The 11,411-nt window shown below is 30.6% G+C and overlaps 3 protein-coding genes across 3 annotated transcripts in view; 1 reads left to right on the forward strand and 2 right to left on the reverse strand.

The window, feature by feature from the left end:
• LOC108575008 (trafficking protein particle complex subunit 2-like protein) overlaps nt 1–445 on the reverse strand; it is a 1,572-nt gene extending 1,127 nt beyond the window's left edge. Inside the window, exons 1-2 of the mRNA XM_017937698.1 lie at nt 312–445; nt 31–162 (exon numbers count right to left, since the gene is read on the reverse strand). Of these exons, the coding sequence (XP_017793187.1) occupies nt 31–162; nt 312–350 (171 nt within the window). The 5' untranslated portion in view covers nt 351–445. The remainder of the gene's footprint in view (nt 1–30; nt 163–311) is intronic.
• Nucleotides 446–2,089: 1,644 nt separating this feature from the next.
• Nucleotides 2,090–5,222, forward strand: LOC108575024 (digestive cysteine proteinase 1). The gene is made up of 12 exons (XM_017937718.1): nt 2,090–2,225; nt 2,736–2,785; nt 2,872–3,024; nt 3,108–3,280; nt 3,370–3,474; nt 3,561–3,720; nt 3,799–3,991; nt 4,064–4,281; nt 4,350–4,450; nt 4,523–4,654; nt 4,756–4,945; nt 5,023–5,222. The coding sequence occupies exons 1-12, from the start codon at nt 2,212–2,214 to the stop codon at nt 5,205–5,207; spliced, it is 1,674 nt and encodes a 557-aa protein (XP_017793207.1). The 5' UTR covers nt 2,090–2,211; the 3' UTR covers nt 5,208–5,222.
• A 2,686-nt stretch (nt 5,223–7,908) lies between these two features.
• LOC108575009 (eyes absent homolog 4) lies at nt 7,909–11,409 on the reverse strand (the record flags this gene model as incomplete). The annotated part of the gene is made up of 6 exons (XM_017937699.1): nt 7,909–8,122; nt 8,225–8,681; nt 9,236–9,501; nt 10,139–10,234; nt 11,118–11,253; nt 11,335–11,409. Coding segments are annotated over 6 exons (1,212 nt in total), but the record flags the coding sequence as incomplete, so codon positions are not given.
• Nucleotides 11,410–11,411: the final 2 nt, after the last annotated feature.

Genomic DNA, 11,411 nt, shown 5'->3' on the forward strand with positions numbered 1-11,411 from the left:
CCTGTACAAAGCTTCCAATTCTTTAATAACAAAATTCCCATGTGCCAACATTTTATCAATTGTTTCCGGATTACGTTCTCCTTTATTCTTTTCAAAAGCTTTCTTTAAATTTTTTCTGAAAAATTCATAACCTCTTGGATAGTCACGACCCATGTACAGGAGCTAAAAAATATCATATTAAAATAAAATTTATGTTTACAATAATGAAATAAACAAATAATTTCATTACTTCGTTACATTTTATGTATCGTATGGTCATTAGATTATTTTAAAATTGTTTATTTTTAAATAAATTAAAGTAAATTTCATACCGTCTTGTATAATTGAATAACTTTAGTACGTTGAAGCATTGATTGAAATATGTAACATAAATATCGATCGATGAATATTTAATTTAATACACAAGTAAAATTAATATTCAATGTTTAGGAATTATATCACCACTGAAAACATTTGATCGTCAATATAAGATTGTCGCCATATACACCTATAAATAACTAATTATCAATACGTAAAGCAATACTGATGTGTAAGAATATGCACGAACAAAGCACTTATCTTGTATTTCTGCTAATTTTGCAGAATGTGGTGCATATTATTTGCGATTGATGAAATTAAAAAGTAAGGCTGTTTATTTCGCGACTACTAAATACAAAAAGCATTATCATTTACGGGTTACAATCATTTTGCATAATTAAAGAAAAAACTTTGAAAAATTATAAAATTATTTGAACTTAATAAATATCGAAGATAATTTATGTGATATTTCCACTGTAACTCTATATAGTAATTTTTAAACTACTATATACATTTATTAAACTATATTTAAATTTTTATTATGACACAAAGATTAAGGTAATAATAAAATATGAAATATCAATTTATATTTATTTAGACCAATCTTCTATTTTAATTGTTTAAAATTTTTTTTTTCATTTATAACACATTACTGTGTTAATGTATTTCTAATACATTTCATGTTACAAAATAAGAGTTCTTCAGATTTCTAACGGTATTTTTTCGACCATGAGGCTGACTCATTCTGTTGGTAATTTAACAGAAATGATAAACGCGGACATCGTAGTTGAATATGCGAAGCTGTTTTTCCCAAACATTGTTGCTGTCAGAAAATATATTTTTTCTTAAAAACCTATAATTTTTTCAAATATATAAAATAAAATATGAAAAGCAAAGTCAAAGTACTTCATTATTCCATTCACTGTGTCTGTTGAATTAGAATCATGTTTATAAATGTGGTCTTCGTTCCTTTTTACCAGCTTTCGTGGTAATATACATGTATTTAAGCATTCATGCAGAAGGAAATCCTCTGAATTTAAACCACTTGAACAATTATAAATATTGGCTTCAGTTAAACATTGTTTAAATGATTATTGCATAAGTTACCAGACACTATGCAATATGAACAATTTGATTTTATTTCAAGGTCAACAATTTCATTTTTTAAGTGGAATATAAGAAATATGGAATTTAATGTAAATGCGTTAAAATAAATAAATAAATTCACTTAATTTTATGTACTTGTATGAAACAGTATACACATTGTTTCTCTCTGTCCCACTCCTCTCTCTCTCTCTCGTTTTTTATTCACAATATTTTTTCAATATTAATAATATTTACATTGTGATTTATTATATTACGTTTATTGAATCTTCTGTACAAAGTACAAATGTTTAACATAGGATGACATACTTTATAATACATCAAAAAAATGTTGGAGAGTTATACAAATCGTAAAGATAAATCTAACAGTTTTGTTTATTAGACGATACAGAATTTGGGTATCATTTTCATTGCATCTTTTTCTAATGCACTGTAAAGTCAATCGCGGATGTGTTATGAACTAAAAAGTTGATTAGTTGCACTTTAAAGAAAGTATTGAGCATGATATGAACCGTATATTTACCGAATGATTAATATATACGTTGTCACAGAAACGTGCATTCACACCGAGCGGAAAATATTGCACTCCATCCCGTTTCACTTGGCGGTAGCATTCTTATCAGTTTACGGTCGTATATATAAGTTCGACAGTTCACAAAGTCTGCTGTGATTTCGTATTTGTAATTACGTCTGAGGACTTTGAGGTGACTGTAATGTTATAAAAAAAGTGCTTAAAAAACTTGTTCTCTTAGGAACATTCGTCAACGTTCGATATTTCAGTTGATTTAGGACACTTAAAGAAACCAGTGTATGATTCAACTACAGTAAGTAGGAATATATCTAATTAGATTTTCTTTGTAATTAAGTTTCTCTTTTGTGGAATTTCTCTTGGTAATGTACAATTCTCTTTTCATCAATTATTCCGACTGATTAATAAATTATGAATATTTGAAATTTTATATTTTTTTTATAATTAAACGTTTAGACTTTAAATACTTGTAAAAATGCAATTTTCTTGTACTATAAATACATAAAAAAATTTTATAATCATTATTATTTCGACGTTTATTGGTTGATTTTTAAATTATGGCTTTTAACTTTTCTGACTATTGTCTTTTTATATTTCTGAATAATAAACTTTTTTAAAGTTATTTTAAAGTAACTAATGACTGATAAATTTTTATACTCAATATGTTGTATATAAAAATAAATTGCTTTACTATTAGTAGTACATTAATCAGTAGTATTGTTTTTAAGTTGGGTCATAATGTTATCACAAATGCCAACTGCAATATCTAATCTAATAGACAATGTTCTCATTGTTTCTGTTACAGAAACATAAAAATGCATATTTTTACAAATGCTTTTATCTTCATAGTGTTAGGTAAGATTATTTTTATTAACAGTTTTATATTTATTTCTAATAACCAGAATATGTTGATAAATGCAGATATTTGCTCTTTTTATTAGGTATTTCCTGCATTATAGCTACAAAGTCTCCAACATTTAGCAAAACTTATACAGTAAAAGGAACTCTTTATATCCCATATGCCGAAATACGTGAACCATTTTATGCATGGTATGATGGTACAAGTGGATCTAGTAGAATTGATTACTATGGAGGTAATTTGAACATAAATTAAATTACATTATGTGATTATGAACATTTTTGAGTAAAGAATAAAACAAAAGCTTGATTGAACTAGGAATGGTGAAGACTTTCCAATTATCACATAAAGGATCTTATGGACAAAGTATAAAAATTGCTCCAGTGACCACAGAAACTGCTGTGAATACAGAAACATGTCTTCAAGTAAATGGTACTAATACATTGAAGATTCATCCTCAGGAAATCATTCCAGACACAACTGGAATGGAGGTAAAACAATATTTTCACATTCTTTTATACATATTATACACACATTTAAATTAAATTGTTATTATAAAACTTTATTAAATTTTATTTAGTGTATTGGAGAAGAAATGCTTAATGGACTGCCATGTGAAAAATGGAGACTCGAACAGCAAATTGGTGAAAAATTGAACAAATATACTCTTTGGATAAGATATAAGGTAAAATAATTACACTTTGTTGGTTTTTAGGTAATTTCATTATGTTATGGACATTATTTACTTAATTATTCTAAAATTATCTGTAGAAATCCCCAAAAATACCTAATTTTAAAGAACCAATCCCTATAAGGTATGAGATGAGAGGATTTAATAGTCTCTTGGGATCTCACTATGATCATTACTACTTGGATTATGATTGGTACTCCTCTGAGATACCTAGTTCAGAAGTATTTGACATTGCAACAAGTATATAAGACTCTTTATATTCATTAATGTAAATTTTATTAGAGTCTATTTTAATTATAAAATGTGTATTGTTAATAGATATGACATGCATTGGTTTCCCTGGACCTGGAGATAAGCACATTTACACATTCAATCCAATGCGTGAATTCGTACACAATTATGATGCGCACGTAAACGAAGCGTTTGAAAATTTCAAAAATACCCACAACAAGGAATATGCAGATGAAACAGATCATGTGATGCGCAAAGAAGTATTCAGGCAAAACTTAAGGTACATATTACATTTATACATTATAATTTTTATTTATTTATCTTTTTAATGACTAATATAAAACATTTGCAGATATATCCATTCAATGAATCGAGCCAATAAGGGTTACCAATTAAATGTTAACCATTTGGTAGATCGCACTGATTTAGAATTAAAGGCTTTACGCGGCAAGCAATATACTGGAGGTAATAATGGAGGACAACCTTTCCCTTATAATGCTGAGAAGGAAGTGACCACAGTCCCAGACATGTTAGATTGGAGGCTATATGGTGCTGTTACTCCCGTCAAAGGTATGTGTTCCATTGGCTTAAAAGATTGTAAAGACTATAGATTAATAAAAATTCTTTGAATGGAACAGATCAATCTGTCTGTGGTTCCTGTTGGAGTTTTGGTACGACTGGTGCCGTCGAAGGCGCGTATTACATGAAGTATGGTCACTTAGTGCGTTTATCTCAACAGGTAAAAAGATTTGAAATATTATTACATGTGTTATAAGTAAAAAGTATTTTTTATAACATGTCATAACTGTAGGCACTTATTGATTGCTCATGGGGTTTCGGAAACAATGGTTGCGATGGTGGTGAAGATTTCCGATCCTATCAGTGGATAATAAAGCATGGAGGTCTGCCCACAGAAGATGATTATGGTGGTTACCTTGGTCAAGTGAGTAAATTTTAAATTATAAATATTTCACTGATAACAGCCATTTAGGTTTATGAAATAAATTGAAAGTCAACACGTTTGCTGTTGTTTTTTTTTTTTAGGATGGTTATTGTCATGTAAATAACATTACAAGAACGGCCAAAATTACTGGCTATGTGAATGTTACACCAAATGATATTAATGCAATGAAGGTTGCTATGGCGAAACATGGCCCAATTTCAGTTGCGATTGATGCGTCCCACAAAACATTTTCGTTCTACTCTAATGGTGTATACTATGATTCAGCTTGTGGTGAGTGAATAACGTTTTGTAGTTATGCAGTGATTGTAGAATAACTGTTTTAAATGTAAATAATATTTTATTCATAGGAAACACGGAAAAGTCATTGGATCACGCAGTTTTAGCTGTCGGTTATGGTAGCTTGAATGGAAAAGACTACTGGTTGATCAAAAATTCATGGTCGAACTACTGGGGCAACGACGGCTACATCCTTATGTCTCAAGAGAAAAATAACTGTGGTGTATTAACAGCTCCAACATATGTTACTATGTAAGAGAAAAATCATATTATTTTTATGTTTTTAATACAAACATACAAGAGAAGTTCTTGACAATTTAAGGTAGATATATATTTTTTTTAAAGAAAACAATGCAATAAACTGTCGTGCACTGTATTTTTTGGCTATTCCCAGAAATATACTGTAAATAAAAAAAAATATAAATAAATCGTTGAAACTATGTTGAGTTATGTTGAATAAATAAATCATGATTCCATTTAGAACATATAAAAATTGACATCGTATAAACATAAATAAAATAATTTTTATTGAAAATCCGTAGCATTTAATAGTGCTTTTATAATTTTTTCTCTTCGTTAGTATTACTAAAAATATTCATACAACAAAGGACACACAGATACCACGAGTTTTTGACAGAAATTTAATACAACGTTGTAGAAACAAATTACGAAGTAATTGAGATTTACTAAGTCGCAAAGCAATGTCGTTTACTCGGTATGAAAAGCATAAACAAACATAAACAGTTACACAAATAAACGATGTCACGTTTTTATCTTAACTTAGCTAGTAGTCTTGCTATACACAGAAAAGTCTACAATATAGATATTAAACAATTGTTTACTGTGTTGGAAAGCATGACACTGGAATCATAATAACAATTACTTACAAAAATATATGTAATTTCAATAGGCACAGTTTGCGTAATACAATTTCTTAAATCGTTATAAAATTATACAGATACTGAAATATAGTAGTTATATCACTGTGCGTTCAATATAAAATCGAATGTACGACTAAAAGGAATGTTGCAGAAATTAAAGTGAAAGTGCTTAGAACAAAGAAAAATTGTATCTCGTAATTTTTCGATTGTATGTAAATTTTTATGTAATAATAATATTACATTATTTCTTCTACATCCGTCAATCTATTTTAATACACAGATCCACATCTTATCATGTACGATCAGTGTAATACAATGTCGACTTAACATAAAAATACATTTATTTGAAAAAAAGTGAATCCTTATTTTCCAAAAAGTTAAATAATTTTAATAATAAATTTCATTATTTGTCTAATGCAATCTTTATCCCCATTTCTTAACATTTTAAATTTAATATTTTACATCATTTCACCTAGCCGAATTTCATATTACATAATACAGCAGAAAGTAATTTTATTTAAAAACATATTTATGCATTCAGCATTATGTTTTTAATCATATTATAACTTGTGCAGATTTTGTGCTACTAAATCGCGTAAAGCATATGTAATGTCTATAATTTTAAGAATAAATTTCTAATTATCATATTACAAAGCAATGGATAATCTCCATATTATAGCACTTCTGTTAGAAGTTTAATTGATCAAAATAATTGATATGATTCTGTATCGTAAAATAGACATAAATAAATTTGAAGATTTACAGAGATAATTATGAATTACCGAAAAAGAACTTTTTGTAGAAATAATTGATTTGCGTAAAATTCATGTTTGGTTGTTCTTCTTTCGGCAAATGGTTTCTTAATCAATATACGATACATTTCGAAAACATATAAATCGATTTTACAGTTATGCAACGACTTTGGTTATCATTCGCTAATCTTATTTCTTCCTTTTAATAATTAACATTTTAAGTATACGACCTAATCTCGTACACCTTGAAAATATTATTCACGCATCCCTAGAAACTGCAATGACACTCATGATCTATAATGTGCTACTTCCGGTTAAAGATAATTCAAAATTGAAATTTGAAAAAAGCTTCTAAAACACACCATGATATGGACGATTCAAAAATATAGGTACCTAAGTATTCTTATCGGTATGCAATATGTACGAAGAAATAATAAATGTTAAGAATGCATGATATTTCAGTCAAGTATTCTTATATAATGTAACTAATAAAAACGGACTATAAATTTCACGAACTACTATATCAGAAAAGTATCCGTTTGACAATGATTTATTACACTTACTGGGATCACACTATAATTAAATAATTGGATTAAACCGTATCACAATATTCATATAAAATTTCCTTAAACTTTCGAAATATATACGCCGATCAAAATATTATAACTAATGAAGTTACGCGTAACATCATCTCGCTTGCGAATCAAATTCTTTTCTTTTCGACCATGTTAGTTTTCATACATAGTACACGTTTGTCGAGCAAGAAATGCAACACGTTTAAGTACACGAAAGATACTCATAGCTGTCAATGAATTCACTTTCAAGTATGGTCGAAAGTGTGCAGGAATCAATTAGAAATATTCGTATTATACATATATAACTCTTTAATTTTCAAGTTTTTTCTTCTCTCTCGTTACTTTATTTTACTTTCATTGTATATCACTTGTAGACCCTGCTCTGATAGGTCGCATTTGACGATCGACAGATAGCCATGATCGATAAAACCGTATATGGCGATCTTAGAGGAACAGTCGATCCTCAATTTACATATTACAATCGATAAATAGTAGGAATGTTTAAAATGTTCACTCGATAAAAGCGTCTTTTTTACTTTCATTATTGACAGTAAAGAATATAGAAATATCTCGTATAAGTCTCCACATAATTAACAAGGAGACTGTATTTGATTCCTCGGTGATTTTCATGAAATTTGGAAACGTGATTCACTCTTCCAAATTTTAATAAAACCCCCAGGAGACCAGCTGTAAGTTCTTTTTGTAAGATGTTTCTCGTTTGGATATACACTTTCTCGTATTTTCCCCCCCTAATCCTAACCCCTTTGTAAATGTATCTTGTTCAAAGAAAACCCATCTCTAAGGCGTTATACAACGACTGCGTGTCCGAGTGACTGTTTATTCTCCAGAATGGAAAATTATGGGCACGTGCTGCTGTTTCTTCATCGGAATCGTCGCCTATCACTACATACGTACATCTCCGACCAAACCGTGCGATCACCCTTCCGAAGCAGCTTTCTTTTCCTGAAATAACAGTACTATTACTACATGAATTATATTATTAATAATATTTTATCGAATATTTTGCTACACCATTTTAATACACAGACTTTTTGCAAAGCTTACCAATTTTCGAAGCAGAATAAATATTCTCGATTGGAAATATTCCACCAATTCCGAAAAGCAGTACTTTCGACAAAGCCGGTACTAACTGTGTAGTAGTGACGAGAATGTTAATACAGTGACTTCTTTTATTTATGAGACTCAAACATTTTACAGCGGATGTTAACCAGTTATCGGTCAATACTTCGATCTCCGAACGCAATTGTAACCATTGTTCTTGCTTCGCCGCGCCTAATAAGCCACCAACGTTGTTTCGGTAATTATTGTAGATCTCTTTGATTTTTCGATAGCGAAAGGCCAATTTTCGCATCCAATCGACACCGCCTCTGACACCGGAAGCTAAGCATATACCGTTGTTAGCAGACGCGCATTGGAAGCCATCGTTAGCAAAGTTGTAAGAAGACAGGTCCTGCCCGTTATCGTCTGATGATACATCGTCAATGTGCACTTGGTCACAATCCTACAAATTAAAGTAACAAAATTTATTCTTTACACAGAGCATTACATCTTTACTAAAATTAATTTTTTTCAGGTTTTACCGGCAATTATACGTTGGAGAAATCAAAAAGACATGTATGTATTATCAGAAAGTTCAACATTTAATTAGAACTTTTTAAAGAATGAATCAAATATGAAAATAAGAGGAAGTATTTATAAATGTGCTTGTGTATATTTAGCAGAAAATATAAAAGTAAAATAATAAAACGCAGTTAAACTTTACTGCTAATACCATTTGATAGAGAAGTTTGAACATTGTACCATTTACTCACAATTATGTTCAATGTATCAAAGGATAAAAATTAAAAGTGTTTCATAATTAACGGTACATGATAATATTATATGTAAAAAATGGAGAATAGAATATACACAGCCGTGTGAAGTATGATTCTTGTGAAAAATAACAATGAAAATTGTTCAGGTACATTTTGGATTTATTTTTTTCAATAGAATCATGTTTCCAGATGTACCATCAATTACAAAACAGCCTGTGTGCTGGGAGAACTACATGTTTACCTCGACATCGTTGAAAAAGAAGTGAGTATCGGCCAAATTAAATATCATCTCCTCCATTCTGTAGGCCACTTGGGCCAGAAGGGTGGGATCCTTACGGTGCTTCGTTGCAAATAGTCCATTGAGCAACGAGTGAAACACAACTATGGTTTCGTCCAGGTCCCAGATGAATATCCGGTCAGGACCGGCTTCTGTCGTGTCCGCAGAACCTATACTGTTTCCACTTCCGCTTTGGCGCCTTCCGCGTCTGCAAGGTTTCGCCGTCGCACCTGAAAACACAATCGTCGAACATTATCTGAATAAAATTTCTTACAAATATTTTACGAAAAGAAATACAAATGAACAAGAGAAGAAGAACAAAAAATTGTATAAAACTGAATTTTAAATATTTACCAGTACTTTTTTACAAGAAATTTACAAGATTTAGCAAGATAAATTAAATTGCAAAACATAAAAGGTACAAGCTAATTTGATGTTTTGTTTACTTTTGCATTTAATTCTCTCTCGTTCTGTTAATACAGAGAGTAAAAATAAATTGGTAAATGCTTGCGAGGAAGATGTCAGTCGACCTTTCACATGATTAACGAACAAGGAACCATAATCAGATTGAAAGAAATATTTTCCTAAGTATTATTTATGCCCGTATTTATGTAATTTCAATATCATATTGTACAAATTCAATTTATATCAATTAAGAAGATCAAGTATTTACAGATGTCACTTTTGAATTATGGAATATATCTATAAATTCTCAGGTATCACCCTATACAAAACAATTTTATAGTTTTCAAGCAGTCTGTTTATTTATTAATTATTTTTTGAATGCAGACGCTTTCGACGAGTGTTTGAATACACTCAAGGAGAATGTATATCGAGGCAAAAATGGAGATATAAAATCACACGTACGAATCGTGTTACCTTCGATGTTTGCGGTTTCTCGTGCGGTAAGATCGCTGGCATCGTGGGTTGTTGCGTCCAACGTGAGTGCAGACTTTGTCGAATCTTTTTACAAAGAAGGAACTTGTTACTAACAAATCATAATTTTCGCAATAATGTACAGTTATAAACGCAGGAAAACTTTGCTTGTTAAATAAACGAACGAAAATGTTAAATGACAAAATTCTTAACATTACAGAAATCCGGAGAGAACGAATTCGATGTAGAAAATAAATCTGACGATTTTGTATGCCATATAAGCACGATTGGCGATTTTAACGATTCCCTGGCTCATATAAAAAATATCACCATCAAAATTTAAAACTGTACAAAATCAAAAATCAAGTATAATTTTTTACAAGCAAGAAATTTGAGATTTGAAGTGTTCAATATTAAAAAGGCAAGTTTCAAGACAATTTCCATTTAACAAAATGTTCACAATTTTAAGTACTTGTTAAAAGAAGAAACTGTATTATTTTCTCTCCAGAAGGTAATTATTCCATTCCCTAATGAGTCACTATGAATTACGCAACACAGACAAGAGATCTAACAGTTCTCATACCATGTACTGCAGCAATACACAAAACCAGTCTCCCTTCTATTGAAGTAATTAACACCAGAAGCACCAGTTGTGTCAAAATCATCCATTAGCATCTTTCCAAAAAAAAATTTAATGTTCAATACTGTTAACTATCATCGTTTGCAACTTTCCGACTTTATTTTCTGCACGTATACATTCTATATGCACCGATACGAATCATATTTTTCAATCAGGTGTTTTAGTTACATGAAAGTTCACTTTTGGAAAGTTGCCAATGGGTCATTTTTGACCCGGCTGCTCGTTCTGGCGTCGAAGAAACCAGCTTCGTGACACGTCAAATTTCGAAATTCTTGACGGCAAAAGGAACCAAGTCGTAGAAAGTGGAAACAAGTCGATGATAACGTTTACCAGCAAAATTCAAGTTTCCAATATTAAACGAGGCGGGTGTTGCGTGGTAGCCGTGCATGGGGTAATATCCGGAATACTGTAATGGTACCCTGTTATTTCCGTATAAACTGCTACTGTAGGCGCCGTAGTCTAGCTTCTGAAAAATCAAACGGACAAAAATGAATGGAACCGTAAAGGAGGTTCTGGCGAGAATGTTACAATTATGTTATAATTATACCTGAGAGGATGACGATATATTTTGAGCCACGTTGGGAAAGTTTGTGGTGCCGCTATTGTAACTGGCATAGGACGAGT

The sequence above is a fragment of the Habropoda laboriosa genome, unplaced genomic scaffold (assembly GCF_001263275.1).
Source record: "Habropoda laboriosa isolate 0110345459 unplaced genomic scaffold, ASM126327v1 scaffold204, whole genome shotgun sequence".
NCBI lineage: Eukaryota > Metazoa > Arthropoda > Insecta > Hymenoptera > Apidae > Habropoda > Habropoda laboriosa.